This window comes from Halichoeres trimaculatus, unplaced genomic scaffold (genome assembly GCF_033239565.1).
Source record: "Halichoeres trimaculatus isolate MK-OKI-2021-1 unplaced genomic scaffold, fHalTri1.1 fHalTri1_scaffold_5, whole genome shotgun sequence".
Classification (NCBI taxonomy): Eukaryota; Metazoa; Chordata; class Actinopteri; order Labriformes; family Labridae; genus Halichoeres; species Halichoeres trimaculatus.
Window position 1 is genome coordinate 29,676,910 of NW_027437183.1, and position 24,607 is coordinate 29,701,516.

The window sequence follows — 24,607 nt, forward strand, 5'->3', positions numbered from 1 at the left end:
GACTTTGTGATGAAATTAAGCCTTTTCTCATCACATCTTCAGACACACACACACACACACACACACACACACACACACACACACACACATACACACCCACACACACACTAGGTGTAATAAGATAACCGAGGTTAAAGGTGCTGATTTGACAAGAGATTTCACTGTAACATTTTCACAACACACGTTTGCTGCCTCATTACCAACCTGAAACACATTCTGGCTTACACTTCCCTCGATAGGCTCAATGGTACGGTCCGCCTCCTCGTGACGTCAGACCGTCTGACTCCGTGGGATAAATAGTGGGACTCTGCGCCATGAGGCTGAATTTTGGCGATCTAACGAGAAGCTCGTGCGGGTCTCACACCGAGTAGCACCGGGGCACTTCCAGGGACAAGAATACCGTTAACTTGATTTTAACGCTCTACAGTTTTTCTCCCCACTCGCCGCTGTCAAAGATAATGAACGGACAGATGAACGGTTTTCATAACTCCCTCATTGATGAGGACTGCTTCTTGTTCACCTCAGAGTCGGTCGGAGAAGGACACCCCGGTAAGACCCTGTGCTACGTAAATAACCGGCTTTTTTTGCTGAAATGATTCAAACTTCTGTGTGTTATTTAGATAGCGAAGACCACCTTTGAATTTATTTTGCGATTCACATTAAGTAGTAAAAGATATAGGTGATGTAGCTTGAAGCGGTCCGGCCTCTTCCGCTTCTTGAATGTGGCTGGGCCGGTTTCATCAGCACGCGTTGCTAGCAGATGTAAGCTAGCTAATCTTTACCTAAAGAGAGTGAGATGTCGCCCGACTTGTTCAGTCACCACAAACATACCAGTGTTGTTTTAGCATAATGACAATCACAACAAGCGGTGATCTGTCGCGCTTTAACGCTATCTGAGACACATTCTGGGTCTACAATAACAGTGGACTGTGCCGAATCGTTCGGTACTATCATTTGGACACGCGGAGCACAAAGGACATTTTTTCCTTTTTGCCTGATCTCATTATTTTACAGTATTGACGGGTTATTGTACTGGATCCAGTCATGTCATTCACAGATATTGTATTTTAATATTTGATAGTCCATCACTCTTGTCTTCCGGTTGCCGGTTAGTTGCGCGCGCTCCTTTCCTCACCACATGTGCACATGCTGAAATGGCGACCGGAGAGACGCTCAGGGCCACTCCCACCGAGCACGATCCAGGCTGGGGTGCTAATGTGCCACAGTTTAGACATGGATCTCTTTTTATTTTATGTATGTCAAGGTTTAATTGCCCTGTTCTGACCTCTCTAGATAAGATCTGTGACCAGATTAGTGATGCCGTTCTTGATGCCCATCTCAAGCAGGACCCTGATGCCAAAGTTGCATGTGGTAAGAATTCATGTTTATGTCAGATCAAATCAGATTGCTGTACCGACCATTGGCTTGTTACTATGATTCATGTTCTTCAAACCTCTCATTTCTTGTGCAGAAACTGTTGCCAAGACTGGAATGATCCTTTTGGCTGGTGAAGTGACATCACATGCCACAGTGGACTACCAGAAAGTTGTTCGTGAAACCATCCGCCAAATTGGATATGATGACTCTTGCAAGGGTATGGCACTGTTTTTGTATTAACTTGTAGTTTCTACAAGGTGGTCTTTGGCGTGGGCTTTAATTTTATTTTTCTGTCGTTTCTCCTTCTCAGGCTTTGATTATAAGACATGTAATGTCCTTGTTGCCTTGGAGCAGCAGTCCCCTGACATTGCTCAGGGTGTTCACATTGACCGCAATGAGGAGGACATTGGAGCAGGGGACCAGGTCAGTGGTGGATATCAGCATTTTGTTTTGTCATGTGTCTTATAGATGTTTTATATGGCGCTTCAGAATTTGAGCCTCTTGTGACCTAAACCTCTGATACTTTGCAGGGTTTGATGTTCGGTTATGCCACTGATGAAACTGAGGAATGTATGCCTCTGACAATTGTCCTTGCCCACAAATTGAATGCTAAGATGGCTGAGTTGCGCCGCAATGGCACACTTCCATGGCTCCGACCCGACTCAAAGACCCAGGTGGAGCAGCCACACGCCCTGATATCATTTGGCAAAAGTCGTTTGATCACTTGAAGCTCAATCATGTTTGTACTTTTATCGCAGGTTACTGTCCAGTACCGCCAGGACCGTGGTGCCATGCTTCCTGTGCGTGTGCACACAATTGTTGTCTCTGTGCAGCATGATGAGGACATCTGCCTGGAGGAAATGAGAGATGCCTTGAAGGAAAAGGTCATAAAGACTGTGGTTCCCTGCATCTATCTGGATGATGACACCATCTATCACCTGCAGCCAAGCGGGCGTTTTGTTATCGGAGGCCCGCAGGTGAATATCAGCAAATGTGCCTTTTGTGAAGCTTTCAGTCTGTGAGCCATTATCAATGTAACCTGCTCTTTGTACTGTTTATCACAGGGTGATGCAGGTCTGACTGGGCGTAAAATCATTGTGGACACTTATGGAGGCTGGGGAGCCCACGGTGGGGGCGCTTTCTCAGGCAAAGATTACACAAAGGTGGACCGCTCTGCTGCTTATGCTGCACGCTGGGTGGCCAAGTCTCTGGTTAAGGCTGAGCTGTGCAGGAGAGTGCTGGTACAGGTGAGCAGGAGTGTTGGGGAGGAGAGCTTTTTACATAAACTAGTGTGTGTAGATTAAAAAAAGGTTGATTGTTTTTCTAATGATGCATTTTGCTAAAATAGGTTTCCTATGCTATTGGAGTTGCCCATCCCCTTTCTATTTCCATCTTCCACTACGGCACCTCTAACAAAAGTGAGAGAGAGCTGCTTGATATTGTTAAGAGGAACTTCGATCTGCGTCCTGGAGTCATTGTCAGGTAATGCATAGCATCTGAAGCCACTTGCTACACCATGAAACAGTAGCTCCTGGCACCTTCCCTCTCCCGTGCCTTAATTTTCTGCATTAAGCCACACAGGAATAAAATTTAGCTAAATGTTTTTTATGTTTAACAAAACCCAGGGCTGACTATTTTTTCCTTTTCTGCTGGCATTTTGTTTTGCTTCTGCAATCAAAAGCTGGTAACTCGTCATATCCATTTCTAAGTGGTGCAGTGTTAATAATTTGCCTATTTTTGCCATTATATGGGTGAACATTCACGTTTACAAGGATAGACACAATTTATATAAAGCCATGTTGCCAAGTTAGATAATTCTCCTTTGTTGAAAATTGGATGAGTGTGGTTTCCATCTGCAAGCTGCAGTCGACAAGCTGCTCAGGGATGAGTTTGGTTGGTAAGTGTTGAAGCATCACATGATTTCCCTTTCACCAGCTGGTCTACACTCATCTTGGACTTTTCTTTTTTTTTTTTGCTCTTGACACTCCCCTGCTGGCAAATATTGGTGTTGTGATTGTGTGAGTATGAATGTGTGGATTTAGGGTTGCTGGATGCTACTGCTGCTAAATATATTGATTATGTATTCCAGGGAGCTGGATCTGAAGAAGCCCTTGTATCAGAGGACCGCAGCCTATGGCCACTTTGGCCGTGACGGCTTCCCATGGGAGGTGCCCAAAAAACTTAAGTACTAAACCTGTAAAGCTTTTCCCCCCAGGCTTGTTGGTGTATACTACAGAGAAGCCTCCAAAGTTCCGGGGGTGAAATGCACTAATCCTTCATAATGGCATCATTCTTACACATGACTCCCTTCCTCACTCCAACTCTCTCCTTTGGTCTTGTTACTGTTTTCTGCTGGTTACAGCGTCACACTGGGTCATAGGAGGCACGCCTCAGATACTTGATGTTGAAAGACTTGGATGGGTTCCATGAACTCAAACTCCATAGTTTGTCACGCTCTCCTCCATCCCCAGATACCCTGCTCCTGGTTGAGGTAGACCCCAAGTAGTAGTTCTGTTTGGCTTTTTTTTGGCATTCCACACCTGTCAGTGTCGTCAGTCTTATATGTAGTGTCAGGATGGTAGCATATTAGGCTATATGGTATTCTGCTGTTGATTTACTGGTGCTACTGATTTTAGGAGTCTGCGCAACATTTCAAACTTAAACCCATGGAGGTGTGATTTGATAGTCAAAGGGTCCCCTCCCTCTAAATGATAAGTTGAGCTCTGTTCTAAACATTCCTTCTTCATCATCCTCATGGTGTAATTACTCACTGACCCAGTGTCTCTTTTCCCTTCTTGTTGGCTTTATTCCCTCATCTTTGTGGAGGATGCTGGAATGGCACAATTAAAATTCAAGGGTTGTTGCTGTTTTCATAAAAAAAATGCTATGCATTGCAGGCTAAGAGGTGAGCCAAATCCTAAATCAAGCTCTCAAATGAGCATAAATGCCTCTGCAGACCTTGGCTGTTTTCTGACGTAATACAGAAAAGTCAGAAGCTGCTATGTCACTGCTCTGGTCTGCAGGGGTATAGGTAATACTTGATAGTGAAGAAAAATTGGATTGTATATGCATTTAAATTCTATTTTAATGAGTCCTTTTTTAATGTAGTTTCACTTGCTTTTTTATGGTTTGAAGTGACTAAAGGCCCTTTCGCTCCTTGAGTATATTGATGGCAGGTGTAGCTACAGAGAAACCTGGTTCCCATCTTTAGCCTTGAAGGAGTGTGTTCTTTGCCTCAGAGTCTTATTGGCTAGGACTCAAACCTCAACACTATTTATTTGTTCTCTGAACCTGGGCGTGGATACAGAGAAGCCAAGGTTTCAGAAGGCAGCTTTAAACACACATGGTTATTGAATCTTGAAATCCTTGACTGGATCATTTTCAGTGTTTGGCCAGAGGCTCCAGAGTGTAGTACAGAAAAGCTTTGGTCCGCCTTGGTTGGCAACTGTTAATGACTATTTTAAAACCTTTTTTTATTTTGGGACTGTAGATCTTGTTGTAAGGTGGGTTAGTGTTACAATTCCATCAACATGTCCGGTGCAATTCTTTGGCTCTTGCATATCCTCATTGGTGGGATGGCAACATTTGGCTGGTGTAGTACAGAGAAACCAGCCTTGTTTACATAGCCATCCCTTGGGTTGGATAGAGTTTCAAGTTTTTGGTTTTGTTCCCTTTCACCACTCAGAGGTCATCCTGTTGGTACAGTAAGTGTAAGAGTGCCTTTTCTAGTTCCTCTTCCCCCTCTTCCCATTTGCTTTTCTCCCTCCTGCCAACTTGCATTGAACTACAGAAGGAACAAGTAGCTCATACTGTAATGCTTCATGTGTGGACTGGGTAGTTTCATCATCCTCTGTAATAAACTACTCCTATCAAATCAATAATGTGTTTTTCTTTTATTTTATGGTGGTTACTGGTACACAAAATCTGCATTTCAGAATCAGATAATTGATCCCTGAAGAGAAATTTGATCAACATAATGTAAACGGTTCCTTTGAAATGTCATCAGGTACGGTATTAGTAATTAAGAGCTCACAGAATAAACCTGCATGTACTTATAAGCTCAGTTTTTCAATTGAGCTTGTTTTAATGATGGAGCTTACAAAAACTATATGTAATGGCTAAACAAATAAGTTAATACATGCTCTAGAAGTGAAAATACTTAAAGAGAAAAGACCCAGGCTCACTTAAACAAGACCTGGTGTTCCAGTTTCCTTCAGATTCTCAACACATGTAGAAAGAACTGTCAGAGAAATGCTATACATGCACAAAACTTTTGTCAAACAGGTTACCCTCAGTTTTTTTTTTTTTTACAAGACTTGTAACGTCAGGAATGTTCCCCCAAGCTGTAATCATTTTCTAAGTTAACCGGTTTAATTTTCTATGAGCAGCATTGCATCAGAAATTAGTCTGTAGCAATTGTGCTGTGATTTCCTCATGATCAGTCAAAAAGTTGATGAAACCAAATTATTTTCTTTTACCTGTAACTGATGCAGATGTAGCTTCTCTGTTGATCCCCAGAAAGGAATTGAGCAGCACTGTTTTCAGGTCTCCTCTCCTATTTCTCGTGCATTGTTTTGTACAAGATTCACCCTCCTTAATCAGTCCCACTCTTTAAAGAAAAAAATCCTCACATCATGCTCATAAATAAATCATTACAGTTTCAGGTTGGGTCAGTGTCTTGCACTTTATTGTTCTGCTGTCCTGAGACCCTTCATAACCCTTCATAGGCCTGTATTATGAAAAATAAAAGGTGAAGATTTCGTATGAGCTGTAACCTTTGACTTAATGATAGCCAGCAGGCTGTCAAAAAGCTGTTATGAATAGTATGTATTGTCAAATCTGATACTTACCTCTATGGTTGTGCTTGTGACCTGATGATGTTTCTCACCTGATGAGCAGCTGAGCAGCATATTTCTTAAAAAAAAAAAAAAAACAGTAAAACATTGAGTGAGGAGGAAACAGTGAAGACAAGTATTACAGTATAACAAGAGGTTTCATAAAGGAATTGAAATCTGGTTTTGTAAAATCAGTTTCCCTACAGTTCAAATGTCCAGAAATACATATTGTTGTTGCTTTCCAGTATAAACTACTAAACGTCAGCATGACTAAATAAAATGCATTACAAGGCTGGGGAAATAATTACCTGTATGTCTCTCAGGACCATATTAACTTTTTTGTCATGGTGTAGTCTGCATCTTTAATCAGGATTTCTCAAAGACTTGATTTTAATTCACAAACACCCTTTGTGGTGAGGATAAGTCTCTGCTGCCAGCAAACCAAGCTCTTTTTCAAACCTGTGGACTGTGTAGTTGTAGTTTGATTTCTTCTTTGTAGATGCATTAATAAAAACAGCAAAATGTTATGATTACATTTTGAGCAAAAGGCTGAAGAAAAGAGAACGTCATCCTTTATGTTAGGCTTAGTAATACAAGCCAGACCAACAAAGAGGCCCACACTTTAAACTGAACTTACAAACTTACTTTTGAAGATGCTTCATATGTGACAGGAAAAGCATGATTCATGTGTGAACCTTTATTCTAAACAGAGGCATTCAAATATGTCAAAGTGAACTTTGAGTTGATAACTCAGGTTGGACACAGTGGGAAATTGTGCTTACACAGATACCCTGTGGTCTTTTGCAGCATGTTTCACTCTAGCCAATACATTTGACACTTTGATATCAGAGGTTCAGCACAAAGAGATCCAGGGGGCCTTGGTGTAACAAAATAAAACACTGCAAATGCAAGTGTGCAGGAACTGGAACAAATGTCAAGGTGAGACCAGGTCTTGTGCTTAGTAAGCTTTTCTGCAGTATCTTCAAACAAGCATGTTTACACTACAGTCCTTATGATTTTTGTCACAGGACTAAAATGTTTTATTCTGCCCATCTTTCATCAAAACCAGAGAACAGTTTTAAAGTAGTGCAGTTGTACATATGAGAAATCAGATGAAGCTGTTTTTCTCTCAGTTACATCCTTCAAATGATAATAAAGTGTAACACAGCAACTACCAAACTGTGAAGTGTCCATGAACACTTTATATACAGCCAAACCACAGCAAGAAACAGTTTGTCATATGAATTTATAAATTAGCAGACTTAAAGCGACCCTGCTGTGCATGTCAAGTTGTAGTTGGTCAAATTTACTCTAACCAAGCAGTCAGTGTGAAGTTTGTACTTTCAGTAAGCTCCTACAACAACCCCCAAGGTAACACAAACACACCCGAGGATGAACAAATTTGTTCAGTGTAAATGATCCTATTACAATAAAGACATTAAGCGACAGCAGACCTTCATGATTATTGTAGATGTTAAACTTCTTCAGGGATTATATTCTATATTTCTTATTGTTGGACTGAGATGTTGCTGATGTGATGCTGCACTTATTTTTATTGTAAGCTGGAAACATTGATCAACTGTAACATTAGATATGGTTGTTGAAACTCTATCAAAATATGCTTACGCAAGTTTGAGTGAAGTTCTTTTTTCCAGCACATTAAGCAGAGGTAAGTTATGTAACAAGTAATTATCAGCCTGTAGGGGAAACAAGGGAATGTGACATCAGTACAAAATGATACCTACATGTCATATTGTGTCATTTCACAAAATGTTATAAACATTTATATTGGAACAGAGTCCCTTATTAATTTATTTTAATTTTTATTTATTAGACTCATTTTAGTATTTTCAGTGTTTCCACACATCCTGAGTGAAACTCAGTCAGCTGGGGAGATTTAGTATCCAATCCTGTTCTAGCAAAACAACCCCTGGATCTCTTTCTGGGCTCTACCCTTAATCCTATGAGCTCTTTCATTATAATTAGCTTTGTCACTGTGACACACAAATCCTGCCAGCCCTGTAAATGAATGAGTGGACTTTCAGGTCCACATATGTTGAGGATAACAATCAGGGCCAGAACCTATGGCAACCCCATTTAAAATGAAACAGTGTTTGGGTTTGGTTGTCGGTAATGATTTGTTTTATGGGCTGCTTCTGGGGCTCACATCAGCCCATACCATTTCTGTCACTGCTAAAATTAAGATAACAAATGCAATTTTCTAGCAATTCTAAAATTAACTACCACTTTCAAAATCAATATCCTTAAAGGGATTAACGGCTGCCATTTATGACTTTAAATAATTTCTGGAAGCACACCTCGTCTCCTCGTCAGCTCATTCTACAAAGTTCATCCCTACAGTTACAGTAAATTAAGCAATGAGAAGTGTTCATGCTCAAGTAACAGCATCAGATTAAAGCTCACGGCTCTGTTTGCAGTTCAACCACAGCAGCTGTGCATTTCCAATTCCACATGGGCTCAGTGTGACGCCTATATTTAACTGAGTAGTAGAGGCTTGTTCAGGGGTGTCACTTTCACAGCCTTGAATGGGCAGGATCCCCTTAACGCTGCATTGGCATCGTAACTGCTGCACCTGAAATGCACTCTGCTGTCACTGTAACAGTACGGATAATTATTACTCAAGAGCATTGTGTCATGTTAATACTACACTAAGTGTGATTATGCTCGTGATGGTCTGAACAAGCACCACAGCATGGCACCACCTGTTCTGTGTGCGCACATGAAACCAAACAAAACACTGTGGATACCCAAACAGAGCCAAACAGAGTCTGATGCTGAGACCAAACACTCTAACGAGGGGAAGGTAATATGTCCATGTAATTTTCTCACAGCCAGTGCTGTGCACTCTGATGAGCATGGCAGAGGGGTCACTGTGAGAGGGTGGGGCACAGGTCAGCTGTTTAGAGGAGGTCAGATTCATGTCTTGCAAGGATTGGGTGACAGCTGATGCAATATCAGTAGCATCTTGCTTTTACTCTACTGTACTTTGGCAGGAAAGTGAACTTGAAGCTGAAACTGTCCCTCCTTTTCTTGCTTCCTTTCCTCACAGCGTATGTGAGCTTGTCAAATGCTTTAAACAAATAATATATTTTAAAGTTTTACTATGTTCCTATGTAGTTGTTTTAGTGCTAAAGGAGATAAGTATTGATTCTGGAAAAAAAAGACATCATTAAAGATCTGTTTGTTTGGTGTGTCAAGCCAGCTGTAGATGTTCATGTGTGTGCTGGGTGTGTTAAATAAACAGTATCTTGTCATCATGATGCTTTTAAGTGCTTATTAAAGTGACAAGGGCAATATCAAATACAAATGTTCTTTTGAATCAAGCTCTGTCAATTTAACCAGCACTTTTATGCAAATTTATTTTCAACATCCGTGAAAGTGTTATCAAAGCCAAATCTGACTCAAGGCGGCAACAAAACCCTGCCTGTCCTGTACAAAATATCATTTGATTGATATGTCACTGTAGCTGTGAAAGTGTTGGCTCAATTAAATAATGTCAGAAAATAAGTGTGCAAGCTACTTTGACTAAAACTAACAAAAAAAGAGTCTTTCCTCAGAGATTACCATAATCTTACTCAACCAGATTCACTTAAGTTGCTTAAAAACCAAGCCGGCGAAAAAAGAAAAAGCGAGAATTCAGGGGAACTTGACCCTCAGCCTGAAACTAAGTGCAACACAGAAAACAAACATTAAGACTCAAAGGACTGTAAATACACACATTCAAACTGTTAGGTAAATACATCAATGTTTGCAAAAATGGCCAAATTACACAATAGCTATTGTATAGTTAAAAGTTTAACAGCTGGATTGTTTTCAATATCTTAACCCACAAAAGCATAACCTCAACCTGTGAATCCCAACTATGGATGTTTCACTGAATAAAATTACAAGATTAAAAGATGTTTGAGTGTTTGTTGGTGGATAATCTGTGAGTGTAACAATTTTTTAATGAAACCTTCAATTGTTTTTCCCCCTCTTTTCTTAAAATAAAAATAAATACATAAATAAATGAATAAATAATATATTTTCATGGTTGCTGAACATGCATCTAAAACTGATTCTAGACAATTATGCTGTGGATCAAACACGGCTCTCATATGTCTCAGATAAAATGACAAGAACATACCAGACAGGATTTGTATACTGGCAAATGCATGACTTTTAACATATATACACCTTTAAAAATTAATGTTATGGCTATAGAATATAATTCGTTAACCCAGGTTGTGAATTACAAAACCTCAAGTTGTACATTGTGTAATGTTATTATCCTACAGCTACACAAACAGGGGACCATGAGAAGGTGAGAGCTGTGATTGGGTCATTTTCAGCCAATTGAGAAAAAGTGAAACAGGATATAATGCCATGGGAGCAGAGTAGGTGTAGAGGGGAACGTGCCCCCCACCCCTCATATCTGAAGTCACATGCTGAGTGAAGAATGAGGAGTGAGCGGGAGAAGGAGGTGTGGCTCAGCTCCACCAATAGCATCACAGAGGCTGCTACTCCTTTTCAAGGCTTTGCATAACACTTGGCCTGTAAAGTGTCTGGGGATGAACTTTGCATATTTTCATGCATTTATGAAAACAATGAGTTAATCTCCTCCTCTGGCGTGGATTACTAGCTTGTCAGTTCAGATGTTCACTCTGCACTGCCAGTTGATGTTAGTAGAACTTTCTGTAACAACTTCACATCTCGGGGCAGAATAAACGTCTAGTTGAAATAAAATTTATGCTGATTTTTTGCTCCAGGAATGTTCAGTTTGTTATCCACATCTTCAGATCCCTCTCTTTGATATTAGCTGTGGATTTCCTGTGATTTAAAGGATTACTGAGAACACTCTTGGCAGGTTCACTTTGTTTGTCTCTGGGGGCAAAAAAGCAAAGAAATCTTCCAAGTTCGAGAAGGTACAGGGGTTAAACAATGCCCAGTTTCTAAACAAGAGATGATGAAGGAAAAGTGATACCCAAGTGAATCAGTCGGGAAGGTCCTTGCACAATAAACGTTTCAGTGAGTTGATTAAAACTGCTAAAGCAAATTCTTCTTATCGTGATAGCCTGTTTCTTAGCTTGATGTAGTATGACACATGAATGATAGTTATCTTAATTATTTTTTATTCTGCTAAGTTGATCAAACGTTTGACTGTAGGCACAATTCAAACACAAGTGAACCCAAGGGCTTGTAGTTCAGCTGCTCAGCATCTTCCTTTTAAAAAACATGCTCAGGTTTGTCAAATGAAATTATCTTCTAAGTTTTCCTCATCAATAAAAAGTTCAGTCAAAAATATTCAAAGTGTTATTTTTTATGTATTTAATGACACTTTTTTCTCTGTACTGATAGACAAAATACTTTTCATGGGATAGAGGCCTGTAGAGCAGAAGCTCTGTTTCATACTGCCACCTGCTGAGGACATGGTGAGAAACACATCTATCATCCTAAATTCCACAAGAGTTGAGACACTGTGAAATACCAATAAAATGTATGGCTTGCAAACATTGATAACTTTTAAAGTGTTGATACTAAAAATTAATTAGTTAATTTTGATGCCAGCAACATCTTTCAGAACAACTAAAGGCGGGCACTAAAAACAATGTATGCCAAAAAATATAATAACTAAGTTTGATTTTTATTAGGGTATCAATAAGAATAGGTATGAACACTGTCAAAGCCTCACTAAGACGGACTGAGACAGAGTTTAACATCTAACCCTCACAAAAATTGACACTAAGTTTGAAATGAGCACAAAATACAAATATTCTTCAGTAGATAAATTTTCTCTGCACTACCATCAATTAACTACAGGGTTTTAATAATTTGCAAACTTTCTAAAACTCTTGTAGAATTGGGGTTGTGAAACCTAAACAGTACTGTACTGTAATCAGATATTATGAATACTCACAATTTAAAAATGAATCAATATCAAATGAGAGGTAGTCAAAGTGGATGAAAGCATTACTCTTTCTTATTACTCAAAAACAAAAACAATGTATGGCTGTTTTATTTCATAAGTTTATATCACACATTTGGACCATAACAGTTGGCTTTATGTTAATGTCTTTTATAAAAAACAGCTGTGCCCTCAAAAATATCACAGTATCAAAAATATAAATTTTGCTAAACATCTTGTAATAAATTAGAATATTGAAAACAATACAGAAAATACAAAAAAACAAAAACAACAAAAAAACAAAAACTCATGGTGACATCTTCTAAACGTTTCACATCAAAAAGATACTAAATGTTGCTTTCACATTTCTAAACAATAAATCAGAAACTGATCCTCTGCTTACAGCACATTTTACAAAAAAAGAAGGAAAAAAAGTTATTTATAAAAAAATTCTTGTTTACACAGAAAATATAGGACCACTAGGAAGAGGAAGATTAACAGAGTTCTCTAATAAAGAGCCTACTTCTAGTGAATTCAACTGCTGAATAACCAACTGAAACAACTTGAACGTTTACAATGTTATGAATCAAAGTGTGAGGCAGCAGTTCAAGTTGAGTAGTACATGACCATCACTATCAACTCTCACTGTGTAGTCCATGTTGGGTTCTTTCCTTCTTTGAAAAATAACCACAGCTTTATATTTCAGGCCATCAAACACAGATATCTGCTCTGATATCCACCACACAACATGTCCTCAGTGAGCACCCAACACTGTCAACAGCGTAAATGAGTTACCAGAACACTTAAAATGTGAATGAAGTATTGCTCCTATAAGCTGTAGTCCCTTGAGAAGCTGTAGGATATAGGTCAGCGTTTATCTCGCCTTTTGTCAATTTCTTTTCGAATCCGAGTCTCTAGAACTGCCCTCATGGCTGAATCCAGGATGTTCTTCTCTGCAACACGTTCCACTACCTTCTTGGGTCGGTCTTCCTTTAAAAAAAATGAAACAACAAGAGTGAATTAGAAGCATAAAAAAGACACAGTTCAAAATGCAAGATTAAAAAAACATTCAGTTGGGTTAGGTATTAACCTTGTGCACAAGGAAGGATGTTATTTTGCCACAGTCTGCCTGGTAGTCGAGCCAGAAGAGTTCAGTTCCATGAGTGTCTGTCTCTGTGCTTGACCCACTCTCGTTCCACTCTTCGGTGTGGGCTCCTGGCTCTGAACCGTCTGAAAAATCAACACACAGATTCACATTGTCTTCACAGCTGAACTGTTGATGTCTAAATGCAACAAAGCATATCAGACTTACGTCTACGTCTGGGATTGTACACTTGGATGTCAGGTCGACGGGGTCGTCTTGGGGTTGTTGTGTGTCTTCTCCGCTGAAGCTCTTTGGCTTGCTTTACCTCCTTGTCATAGTCATCCCTAAAAAGAAAAAAAAAGTATTGTGTTGCTGTCTGAAAATGCACACTTTAGGACTTTGAAGAAACAGTGCAACATTACCTACCATACAGCTTCTAATCCAGTTAGTTTCAGTATCAACAATGATCATATTGAAATATTTGCTCATATACACTTAATCAAATGCATTCTGATGGAAAGTGAGTTTAATGTTTCTCAAAAGCAATATTCTTTTCTGGGTCCATGATTTGCGATCAGGACGAATACTACATTTGTTAAAAGAGAATTGGACAATCAATCAAAAAAACAGACAATCTTCACTTTAAGAACAAATGCCTGCCCTGCACAAACATTTAGCACATGTTTTGAGGTCAAATGTACAATGTATTTTTCGAATCCTCTCTTGTCCATTTAGCAGTTGGTTATTTGTTGCTCCAGTGACCTAAATCACTGACAACTTTGGCAAACAGGCCTCACCGTATAACACTGTTTGAGCCCAAAAGTCCTCGTACAGATCCCTGTATTCCCCACGAATAGACTTTCATTACCACTGGAACAACTTCAGAATCACAGTGAGGACGCAGTGATAACCTGTGCAGCTGACTGAATGTTTTGATAAACCCATATATCTACAGGAGCTCACCTAGCAATCTGGTTCCTCCGGATATGGTGCAGGAAGCCGTGGCTCATATCCAAACGTCCTCCCGGTTTGTATTTTAGTTCTTGTAGTTCCTCATCTCCTATTAAATCCATTTCAGCAAAAAGTTTCAGTGCGGTTGCTGGATTTGTGAGCTCAAAACACTTCTATTTGTAACGAGTCTAAGTCAGATCCATGGACACTGACAAAAAAGCTACATGCTAACTCCAATGATACGCTGTTGTCCAACTGTAACTATTCCGGAGTTTAAAGTAGTAGTAGAAGTAAAAGAGACAAAGAGAATTAATTGTGAGAGATTGGGTAAAGATAAATGCTGTATTTTCTACAACATAATCAAAACATTGCTCTACACTGAAACGAAATTAGAAGCCACTGTAGTCGCTGGCTCGTTCGCGTTGAGGTGTGTAGCTTTTAACTCCTGGATAGGTTTTGGTCGTCCGTATAGCGACCAAACAGACGACCAACAGACATCCGCGCACCCACCGCGAGTTTCGACGCACACTTCTCTTGACCCATTCATCAACGAAAAGAAGTACTAAGTTCTTTGTTTAATGTCGTAAATATAAAGATTGCAATATTTCTGCAGTGATGATATCTCTGAAACGAGAAAGAGAGGCGGAGGTGGACGATGATGACGAAAACAGAGGTACGTTTGCTAACGTCTGTTTCTCGTTTGGTTAGCCGATAGCTAAGTGTACTAGAAGCAACCTACAATTGATCTCGTTTATGCTTTCACTTTGAACCAATTACTGTACTGAATAAACTGAACAAACACTCAACTATACTACCACCTCACTTGGTATATCCTGAGCAAGTCGTGTGTCTTTTGACAGCATGTTAGCTAGGTTAGCTAACCTGTTGTGCTAACTTGTGTTTAAACACTAATACCCTGGTTTATTTACCGACTCCTCATATTGTTATTCTGCCTGTTATAGTTGCACCCAAAATAAGCAGAGGACGCGTGGTAGAGGACCGGAGAAGCCGTCATTGTCCTTACCTTGACACCATTAACAGGTATGTTGAATGTGCCCAAGTGATGCTAGCGCTCAATAAAAGTTGACTGTTTCTGCAGCTCTGCAGCTGATTCCCAATTTGGTTTGTTTATCCACCAGGAGTGTGCTGGACTTTGATTTTGAAAAACTCTGCTCCATCTCACTTTCCCACATTAATGTCTATGCCTGCCTAATATGTGGGAAATACTTTCAAGGTAGGTGACTGAGTGACTAGGTGTCTGATATCAAACCACAGATGAAACACCTTTTTATTCTTGGGCTGAATAGCTTGTGCGTTTCCTTTTAGGTAGAGGTCTTAAGTCCCATGCTTACACTCACAGTGTGCAGTTTACACACCATGTGTTCCTGAACCTGCACACACTCAAGTTTTACTGTCTGCCAGACAACTATGAGATCATCGACTCTTCCCTAGAAGACATCACAGTAAGTTGATCACCAACATCCCTCATAAATAATCTCTGGTACTCCACCAAATATTCAGTCCTTAGGGTTGAAAGTAGATTATTGGCATGATTTATCTGTCTTTGTATTAAGTTGTATTAAACTATGTCAGGAAAAAGTACATTTGTAATCTTGCCCTGGTTCTAAAGGCTGCATCAAAGTCAAATGATCAAAGACTGTGTGTATTACACACTTGCAGCACAACTTCATTTTTGTTGTAGAGCACAAACACTGATACCCAGATATTTTTTGTTCAGTATTGAGCAACTAAGTTGAAACTTCTTGAAGTCAGGCCTTTTGCTCTTTTACATTTTCTTGGCAGTTCTTTGATGTTTCCTCTTTATCTCCACAGTATGTCTTGAAGCCAACCTTCACCAAGCAGCACATCGCAGGGTTAGACAAGCAAGGAAAGCTGTACCGAGCATATGATGGCACAACCTACTTGCCTGGCATTGTGGGACTCAACAACATCAAAGCCAATGACTATGCCAATGTGGTGTTACAGGTATAGATGACTGCTTCTTCCTGCTTCTTCTAGAACTGATTGCAGACTGTTGTAATATTTCACCCCCCTCCAAATTTCCCCTTTAGGCTTTTTCCAATGTTCCACCTTTAAGAAACTATTTCCTGGAGGAAGAAAACTACAGGGGAATCCGCAGGCCACCAGGGGACATCATGTTCCTTTTAGTGCAGAGGTTTGGTGAACTGATGCGCAAACTTTGGAATCCGAGAAACTTCAAGGCTCATGTTTCTCCACACGAGATGCTGCAGGCTGTGGTTCTGTGCAGCAAGAAGAACTTCCAAATTACCAAGCAAGGTAATGTTTCTGCTCATGTAATCCTTGGTTCTGTAACATGCCAAATATTACACATGTAGGTTTTTACATGTGCTACACTTTGCATGGCTGTGGTGCTGATTTTTAATTTTTCTGCAGGAGATGCTGTGGACTTCATGACGTGGTTCTTGAATGCTTTGCATGGGGCTCTAGGAGGCACAAAGAAGAAGCCTTGTAAGGAGAATATACAATATGCTACTCACATACTGATTCCCTGAATATGATGTATGAATGTGTAAACTAATGCTACATTAGTTAAAGAATAAACTTTAATGCAATCTCGCCTAAGATATGAATACAATAAAACACAAAATGACATCTGTCCACATTTATTTTTCTGCTCCTGTAGCAATCATCACAAAAGCATTTCAAGGCTCTATGAGAATCTTCTCCAAGAAACTTCCACACCCAGATTTAGTAAGTTTGCTCAATGTGTCCCTCATCACCTGTACGGTGCTTTAACTATAAATATCTTTACATCTTTCAACTTCTGTGTTGATTTTGTTTTCCAGCTACCAGAGGAGAAGGAGGCATTGCTGGTTACAGAGGAGTACCAGGAACAGATGTCAGAGTCCACTTTTCTGTTTCTGACCCTTGACCTTCCAACAGCTCCACTGTATAAGGATGAAAAAGAGCAGCTTATTATCCCACAGGTCCCTCTCTTCAACATCCTGGGCAAGTTCACTGGCAGCACAGAGAAGGTAGTAACTGAATTACATTCTCTTTTCTTAATGTGTCATGTGAAGATAAAACAAACATCTCAGCAGTGACTTGATGTAAGTTTTTTGGTGCCAATGAAGAAATATTTCAGCCTGATAATGGGTTGTTTTCCTCTGTCATCACCTTTAATGAAATGGGTTTATGGAAATGGCATGTTGTTTCAGGAATACAAAACCTACAAAGAGAATTTTCTCAAAAGGTTCCAGCTGACCAAACTGCCTCCATACCTCATCTTTTGCATCAAAAGATTCACCAAAAACAACTTCTTTGTGGAGAAGAACCCCACGATTGTGAACTTCCCCATCACGTAAGCACTGTTTATGAACAGTTAAGAATGCATATGATTTATAATGTGCATGCTAATAACTGCTTGAAGTATTATTTTTTATGTTTGAGTCGGTTCCTTTGAGAAGTGCTGGTATGTGCTTCAAGTTTTTCTTCACTTGTTTCTTTTTTCGCTTCATCAGGAACGTAGACCTTCGTGAGTACTTGACAGAAGAAGCTCAAGTAACAGAGAAAAACACAACCTATGACCTTGTTGCCAACGTAGTGCATGATGGGAAACCCACTGAGGGAGCCTACAGAATACATGTTCTCCATCATGTGAGTTAAAAAAAGATATTTCTGACAGTTGCCCAATTACTGGCGCCATTAGTGAAAACAACTTAATGAAAGTTTTTAGTTTTGTATCAACTATGCAAGTGTTGTGTTATTATCAACAATTATGTCTCTGTGCTTAATCAGGGAACAGGAAAGTGGTATGAGATGCAGGACCTGCAGGTGACCGATATTCTCCCACAAATGATCACACTGTCTGAGGCTTACATCCAGGTAAGTCCTTTCACCCGTGCTACTGATGTCTGAAACTTTGACAGAGGCTTGCCTTTGATTTTTAGTGCTACACAGACAGGAAATCACCACATCTCATCTGCTGGAATCCACAAAATATTTCAGTGTGTTTAAAACATTGAGGCAGTCCTACAGTACAGCTTCTGATTAAGTTGTGGATGGCTCCTATGGTATTTAACTTCTTGGACAATTGCTATACTTGAATACTAAAAAAGGGCCACTGTGGGGTTCCTGTTAAGCTCACTGGTTATTGTGTGAGTACATTTTCTGAGGCTGTAGACCTCATCACAGTGGTTGCTGGTTTGTTTCCCTGCCATGATCCTTTACTGCATCTCACAGCCTTTTATCCTAAACAGAAAGTCAATCAAGATAAGCTCCAGAAAGCTGAAAGATTTGTGTTTTTTTAACTATGGATTCTTTCATTGATCTCCTTCCTTAAGGGAAACTTTAACTTAAAATAGGTTACAGAAAAAAATATCAAAAAAATGTCTCTAAGATGTCAAGGTGCGGTTTGCTGATAACCTTTTGGAGATTTCACTAGTGCTGCCAGAGACAAGTATGACAGAAAAATGGCAAAGACAAGTTCTACAGAACTTCTAAGTCCTCCTTTTGTCCTAAAGTCAAAGGGTGGAAAATTATTCTGTCACATATGCTTCAGCTAATGCATGAAGAGCATAAAGTGTCTGGATCTGATGACTACACTTCAGGTGAGAGAACAGAAAAAGTACCTTTCTGCCCTCTAGTGGCTACTCTACTTTATTTTTTGTGAGAAGGAGCTTGTGTTGAAATAAGTTGTTTCATTTTAAGAGTATAGTCAGTCTTAAATGTAAGTGTTGGGACGTGGTAGCACGGTATAACTCATGTACCCTTTTCTAGAGCCATTCAGAAACAGTTCAGGGCACGAAAACTGGGATCCATTCATCTGTGCATAATTGTCTTAGTTCAAATGTCTATTTGAACATCTTCTTTCAAAAGTGTCAATCCACATGAACACAAGTGTAACAACAATTATGAGTTGTGACATGTAATGGTTACACATGATACACTACATAGGAACAGTTAGCTGTTTTTGTTATTTCTACAGATGTGTTAAACATCTATTTGTTGGGATTTTTTTTACTATTGTAAAAAATATACGTGTGACGCCTCTCTGAAGAACTGCTGAAGATGCTAAAAATACCTGCTAAATTGAAGTTGTTGAATGTACAAAGTATTATCCCTTAACATTTGGTGAAAATGATTATTTTTGAAGATAACTAGGACTTTTGATATTGTCAGCATCATTTATAACCAACACCAGCTGTTCCTAATCAATACCTTAGGATTGTTTTATTCTATTGAGCGGTAAAGAATAAGTAGTCATCTCACAAATGTTTTTTTCTCTCCTTTAGATCTGGAAGAGACAAGGAAGTGATGATACAAACAACCACACAGCAGTGTGAACAAGGAAGGATTTTCCTGCGTGAAAAAACAAACAAAAATGCTGTCACCAATTTGGAATGAACTGAGCGTTTAATTAGTGAAAACAGCAGAAATTAACAGATTGTTTTGTTAGAGCAAATAAATGTTAGTATCAGTCATTTTTACTGTTTTATCTTTTGACTTAAAAGAGGTTTCTAAATAAATAAGCACCAGGACTTTTGCCTGTATGCCAAACTTAAATGCTGTGTCTTAAGATGTAATTTATCATTAGCACAAGGATTTCAGAACAGCAGCTCAGTCAGGACAGAAGCAACCAAAGAATTCCTAAGTGGTCAGTTGTCCAAATACTCTTTAATATGTACATAATTTGACTTTTTTGATCTTATAATGGACAACGGCTCTCAGAATTGTTACATTCAAAACATCACAGTTCACTAAATAACAGTGCACAAAACCGTTCACCTCTGCAGAGACTGATGTTTCAGACTGAATCCCAGCCTCAGTCTCGTGATACTACATGCAAGCTGGAGAATTCATGATTTTTCTTTATGGCTTAAATGTTTCAAAAAGCAGAAAGCGTTAAAAAGTTGATCAGTGCATTATATTTTTTTAAACACAAAACATGGATCAGCGTAATGATTCATATTTAAAAGTGCAAATGTTTTCAGAGCAGGTGGAGACTTTCACTGCTTCCACATGTACTTCTCACAGAAGGCCTGGTTCTGTGGACAGAAACAGAAATAAGTGAATCAGACACATTAATTCTTCAGACTGTAGGTAGCAAGCGATCATAGCATTTTTTGGGAAACAAAAAAAACCAGTGATATTTGAGATTTTCATTTATCAAATGCCCGTGAATACAGTAAAACCTCTTCCTCCATGCTTACTGCAAGGGAGGCTTTTTGACTCTCAGACACTGAGAGTATTTCTCTATTAACCAAAAGTTAGGGGTTACTTATTCATTGTGGAGCTTAGCACAAAATGTTGTATTTAGATGTTATTTCCAGCTAAACAGAATTGGTGTAAAAATCACTTCTATCTATAACTGACTGAGTGTAACTTACACCACACTTCTTAGCCGTTTGAATGTCTTTGCACCAGTAGTTTGGTCCCCAAGTGCAACGGTTCTTTCCCAGTGGCTCCAACTTCTTGGAGGCAATACAAAGATCAGCTCTCTGCAGAAGAGAACAAGAAAAAGTTTTGAGAAGATTAAGTAGCTCCAGGCATGTGAGCAGTGTCTGTATGTCCAGTGTTACTGATGTGACTTCATGATTGGGTAATGTAACAATCTGAATTATGTGAGTAAGCATATGTTGTCTGTCCTCGTGTAGTTGTGTAACACAGATTTAAAGAACATCACTTTGCATATTCTTACTTCACAAGCATTAGAAACATCCTTCTGGTTCCCCAGAACCTCCTGCAGTCTGGAGCCATAGATTTTGGTGAACGCCACACACTGGGCAGATCAAAACAGTCATTTCAGTTTTCTTTTATGGAAAGGAAAGCAGAGATACATACACACTAAGCTGAGAAACTACTGAAAGTGTGAACTGTGATAGACACTGAGTTTTGTGTTAGTACATGCTGATGGTCAGACCTTGGGGATTGCATTGGGGTGCTTGACACACACGGACTGGAGGAAAGAGGAAGTTTCAGACTGGGTGGAATTGGGAGCCAGGTGAAGTCTGCTCAGCACAGCCAGTGTGCGGCATGAGTCACAGTCCGAGGGGAGGACTTCTGGGTTACCAGCTGAGGGTAAACACATAAGGGGAAGTGTGAGGCTGAATTATAACAAAACATTATAACCAAACTTAGGCTTTATAAACATGGGACTGACCTGCAACAGCCTGCTCCTTGAACATACAGAGGTGCAAAAGAGTGCATATTGTGTGTGGTGCAGCAGAAGATAAGAGGAACTCCACAATCTGTTCGCCGTAAGTGTCAACAAATTCATCACATTGCTCCTTGTAGCTCTGAGGTATAAGATCACACACTTCCTCCATGAGCTTCATCAAAGCATCCTGTTGAAAAGAAAGATGATACAGGGATGTTTACACCTTCATAGAGTGTAAGAGAGGTTATGTGCCTAATAATACAAGAAAAAAAAAAGTCACCTCAGTCATATTTTCAGGAAGCAGGGTTTCTAGTTTCTTGATGACTAGCACACACAGGCTGCAAATAGGGCTGAACACCTCCTAAAGGGAAGCAGATGTTTACAGAATCAAAACAAAATCAAAGTTTCACTTCACTTTTAGCTAACACACATAGTGTTTGACACTTACAGGTGTGTTGGCAGCTGTGTTGAGTGCAGGGTTGGATAGGTCTTTATCAGGGGCATAGTGAGGAAGTTTCAGCTGTTCTTCCTCATTACGGGCAGCACAAAGTCTGAACACCATACAGGTGTCTCTTGGTTTCTACATGGACCCATCCATACAGGAAGACATGTTAATTCCTCTTTCTAGTGCTTTTAAATGATTCTTGAAATGTGTTAAACTCACCAAGTGACCAGGTGTTTGCTGCAGAACTTTGGGCAGATATGTCTTCACCTGTGAGCTACACTCAGATGCCTGTTCTCCAGGGAGTCGTTGGCACAGAGCGTGCAAGGCTTCATATACAGTCTCCTGCAAAAATACAGCAGTCAGTAAAGCCAACACTTTATTATGGAAAGAGTCATTATTGCAATGTGTTGAAGATACTTAAGTCTTATATTCTTATCTTTGGCGTGATTCCATATCCAGGTTATTTTGTTTCACACTTTTGATGTGTACACAAAGAGAAACTTGTAGTAAGCCAGTTACCTAAATACTCACCTTGGTGTCTCTGCTGGAGATCATGTTGGCTGAAAGCTGGACAATCTGGCTGCATTCTGCACAAATATCCAGCGTCTAATGGAGAGAGGCCACACTTAAATAATTTATATGTCAAGGATGTTCTGACTTACTCGGCTCGATTTCAACTACAACATGCTTTGTCAGTATTGTTCTTGAATGTGATGAGTAATAGCTGATGACTTTGCGTTATGTTTCCATTAGATTACTTTATTTTCTTGGTTAGGGTGTTATGTTCTATTGTGTTTTTCTAGAAAAAAATAACCAGCATCCTTTACAAAACTTCCTTATTCTGGTATTGAGAAATCTGGATAAGGTTTTTCTGGGGTTCTCCATAATATAACACCAGAAACCTTACTAATCCAAACAAAGACCGCTTGAAAAACGACTATTGATACAGATGATGGAGCCCAGGAATCTTATAAAGTATATGATAATCATAACCTGGGAACTCTAATGGTCATTTAGTAAAGGAAAATGGGTTGGCCTCTTAGGTATCCTGCACAAATATCTTGACTGTGAAAACAGCCTGAGCTAGATGCTTCAGGGCATGGAAATGAGCCAATGTTGATTTAAGAAATCATGAGAGCAGTTGATGAAAAATAGAAAGACAGAATGGAAAAAGAAAGCTGTTTTTTAATACAGGCGCAAAAACTAGGCCTTCGTGCTGTCAAACTACTATAATGCCACAATGCCATATTGGAAAAATTGACACGATAGTGATAATAAATACAGCTTACCAAGTACTTCTGTTGTACAACCGACAGTGGGTCAATGATGAACCTGGAGTCTCCTTTAATAACAAAGGGATAAATTATAAACATAATTAAGTTTGTATTTAATCTGCTACATGCACAAATAATAAGAATACCATAATCAAAGCATCACAACGTCGGTCAAAATCTGACTGAAATGTGTCGTTAGTCTACGACAACAACCTTGATATCTGACAACAGAATTAATGGCGACTAATCGGATGGTTATTATAGGATCGATGGATACTCATCTTACCGGAGCCCAGAGACAGCAGGAGAACAGCCAGGAGAAGACCAGGGCCTGACATGATAAGAGAGGGGGAAAATGATCTGATGACACAGTGAAAATGAATTTTCTATGTTGACATCAGTACTGTTATTTGGGCTGTACCGGAAGTACAGTTTGATCGTATGATCCAATCAGAGCGGCAGTTTAACTGCGCAGGCGCACATCATAAATAATTTAACTCTTTCTTCTGCCTTCATTACGGTGTTAAATCAAAAGGCTACTTGAAGAGACGTGTAATTTAAAGGGTTATAGCATCTATAGCTGGAGTTTTAGCCTTGAGTTTAAAGTTTAAACAAAGAAAACCACAAGAATTTATTTTATTTTATTTCTTTTTAACTGTTTTATTGATAACTTTTTCGTTCACCACAAGAATTGAATAAGATGGGCATGAAAAAAACATAGGCCTTCACTCTACCAACAACAGTACAATGAGCGAGGTAAAGCCGGGGTCCAAGCCAATCTGAAAACAGAATTTGTAAGGGATGGCAGTACAACACTTCTAGTCCAAGACTGTATTTAACGTCTAATTAAGTGCATAGTCCATAATACTGATTCCAGACAGGGAAAGCCTCATGTAAGTAACAAGGAGTCAGGATACATGATCAACATTACCAATTCGAAAACAATACTCAACTACAATACTCAGTTAAAAGTATTTTCTCTCTTTATTTCGAGCAACTGTCTCTTTTAAGAAGGGTCCCCAGATTCCTAAGGACTTGGGTTATGAGTTTGGAAATGTATCCCATCTTCTCTAAGAAATTGTGTCATTTAGCCAGATTTTATATATGGATGAGTAACCAATTTCAAAACTTTCAAAAATTTCAATTCCAAACTGTAAGGCTTGTTGCAGGGCAGATAGAAGGGTTAAAAAGTAGTCAAAGCAGACCATAATATCAAGACAGTCAGGAGATAAAAGATGACGGAGCCAATGAAGGTGTCCAAATTAGCCAACAGATGGCAGCAGAGCTAAAGAAATATAAGGTGCTTGACCTTGTTTGCCCCTGTTAAGTGCCTTTTCTCTTTTTAAGTAAGAAAAAAAAAAGAGCAAAAAAGGTAAAAAGTTAGGGTGATGTTAGACTGGCTTTGTCACTCAATTTCTCAGAGGCTAAATGACATTTCAACATTGTTGAGGCTACAAAAGTAAAAAAATGTGCTCAAATGAACATTCAAAGAAGCAGGTCTATAAGTATTTGGATAGTAAATCTAAATTATTGATGTAATCTGACAAACTCTAAAATGTAACAATAATAGTAATAATATTAATATGACTTCTCCT

General features: G+C 39.3%; 4 protein-coding genes across 5 annotated transcripts; 2 read left to right on the top strand and 2 right to left on the bottom strand.

Annotated features, from left to right (window-relative positions):
* The first annotated feature begins 289 nt into the window (after positions 1-289).
* On the top strand, positions 290-5,258 carry mat2ab (methionine adenosyltransferase 2Ab). The gene is made up of 9 exons (XM_074670958.1): positions 290-549; positions 1,294-1,371; positions 1,472-1,594; positions 1,688-1,800; positions 1,908-2,051; positions 2,136-2,354; positions 2,442-2,624; positions 2,726-2,859; positions 3,467-5,258. Exons 1-9 carry the CDS (start codon positions 459-461, stop codon positions 3,567-3,569), a joined length of 1,188 nt encoding a protein of 395 aa, XP_074527059.1. The 5' UTR covers positions 290-458; the 3' UTR covers positions 3,570-5,258.
* Positions 5,259-12,343: 7,085 nt separating this feature from the next.
* On the bottom strand, positions 12,344-14,424 carry cunh2orf68 (chromosome unknown C2orf68 homolog). 2 transcript variants are annotated; one of them, XM_074670677.1, is made up of 4 exons: positions 13,999-14,158; positions 13,430-13,545; positions 13,208-13,347; positions 12,344-13,107 (listed from the first exon to the last, which is right to left on the bottom strand). In XM_074670677.1, exons 1-4 carry the CDS (start codon positions 14,064-14,066, stop codon positions 12,985-12,987), a joined length of 447 nt encoding a protein of 148 aa, XP_074526778.1. In that variant the 5' UTR covers positions 14,067-14,158; the 3' UTR covers positions 12,344-12,984. The 2 variants fall into 2 exon arrangements, with proteins under 2 accessions (XP_074526778.1, XP_074526777.1); XM_074670676.1 differs by lacking the exon at positions 13,999-14,158 and adding an exon at positions 14,165-14,424 and having other exon boundaries at positions 12,409-13,107.
* Positions 14,425-14,761: 337 nt separating this feature from the next.
* usp39 (ubiquitin specific peptidase 39) lies at positions 14,762-19,567 on the top strand. The gene is made up of 13 exons (XM_074670675.1): positions 14,762-14,825; positions 15,115-15,193; positions 15,292-15,386; positions 15,479-15,615; positions 15,986-16,138; positions 16,225-16,450; positions 16,568-16,642; positions 16,818-16,885; positions 16,981-17,169; positions 17,353-17,495; positions 17,656-17,791; positions 17,933-18,019; positions 19,429-19,567. Exons 1-13 carry the CDS (start codon positions 14,768-14,770, stop codon positions 19,477-19,479), a joined length of 1,497 nt encoding a protein of 498 aa, XP_074526776.1. The 5' UTR covers positions 14,762-14,767; the 3' UTR covers positions 19,480-19,567.
* Positions 19,568-19,881: 314 nt separating this feature from the next.
* sftpbb (surfactant protein Bb) lies at positions 19,882-23,455 on the bottom strand. Its single transcript, XM_074670674.1, has 11 exons — positions 23,299-23,455; positions 23,028-23,080; positions 22,270-22,344; positions 21,958-22,080; positions 21,742-21,873; positions 21,574-21,654; positions 21,297-21,480; positions 21,057-21,208; positions 20,835-20,915; positions 20,524-20,634; positions 19,882-20,181 (listed from the first exon to the last, which is right to left on the bottom strand). The coding sequence occupies exons 1-11, from the start codon at positions 23,348-23,350 to the stop codon at positions 20,143-20,145; spliced, it is 1,083 nt and encodes a 360-aa protein (XP_074526775.1). The 5' UTR covers positions 23,351-23,455; the 3' UTR covers positions 19,882-20,142.
* Between the last annotated feature and the right edge of the window lie 1,152 nt (positions 23,456-24,607).

Coding starts and splice junctions, on each gene's coding strand:
- cunh2orf68 (XM_074670676.1), bottom strand. CDS start 14,274: ATGGATTTAATAGGAGATGAGGAACTACAAGAACTAAAATACAAACCG. Junction 13,546..14,164: donor CGGAGGAACCAGATTGCTAG/GTGAGCTCCTGT, acceptor TTTTCTTTTTAG/GGATGACTATGACAAGGAGG. Junction 13,108..13,207: donor CATCCTTCCTTGTGCACAAG/GTTAATACCTAA, acceptor TTTTTTTTAAAG/GAAGACCGACCCAAGAAGGT.
- mat2ab (XM_074670958.1), top strand. CDS start 459: ATGAACGGACAGATGAACGGTTTTCATAACTCCCTCATTGATGAGGAC. Junction 2,052..2,135: donor GACCCGACTCAAAGACCCAG/GTGGAGCAGCCA, acceptor CTTTTATCGCAG/GTTACTGTCCAGTACCGCCA. Junction 2,860..3,466: donor CGTCCTGGAGTCATTGTCAG/GTAATGCATAGC, acceptor TATGTATTCCAG/GGAGCTGGATCTGAAGAAGC.
- sftpbb (XM_074670674.1), bottom strand. CDS start 23,350: ATGTCAGGCCCTGGTCTTCTCCTGGCTGTTCTCCTGCTGTCTCTGGGC. Junction 21,481..21,573: donor TTCCTGAAAATATGACTGAG/GTGACTTTTTTT, acceptor TCTTTTCAACAG/GATGCTTTGATGAAGCTCAT. Junction 20,916..21,056: donor ACCCCAATGCAATCCCCAAG/GTCTGACCATCA, acceptor TGATCTGCCCAG/TGTGTGGCGTTCACCAAAAT.
- usp39 (XM_074670675.1), top strand. CDS start 14,768: ATGATATCTCTGAAACGAGAAAGAGAGGCGGAGGTGGACGATGATGAC. Junction 16,643..16,817: donor AGGCACAAAGAAGAAGCCTT/GTAAGGAGAATA, acceptor CTGCTCCTGTAG/CAATCATCACAAAAGCATTT. Junction 17,792..17,932: donor GAATACATGTTCTCCATCAT/GTGAGTTAAAAA, acceptor GTGCTTAATCAG/GGAACAGGAAAGTGGTATGA.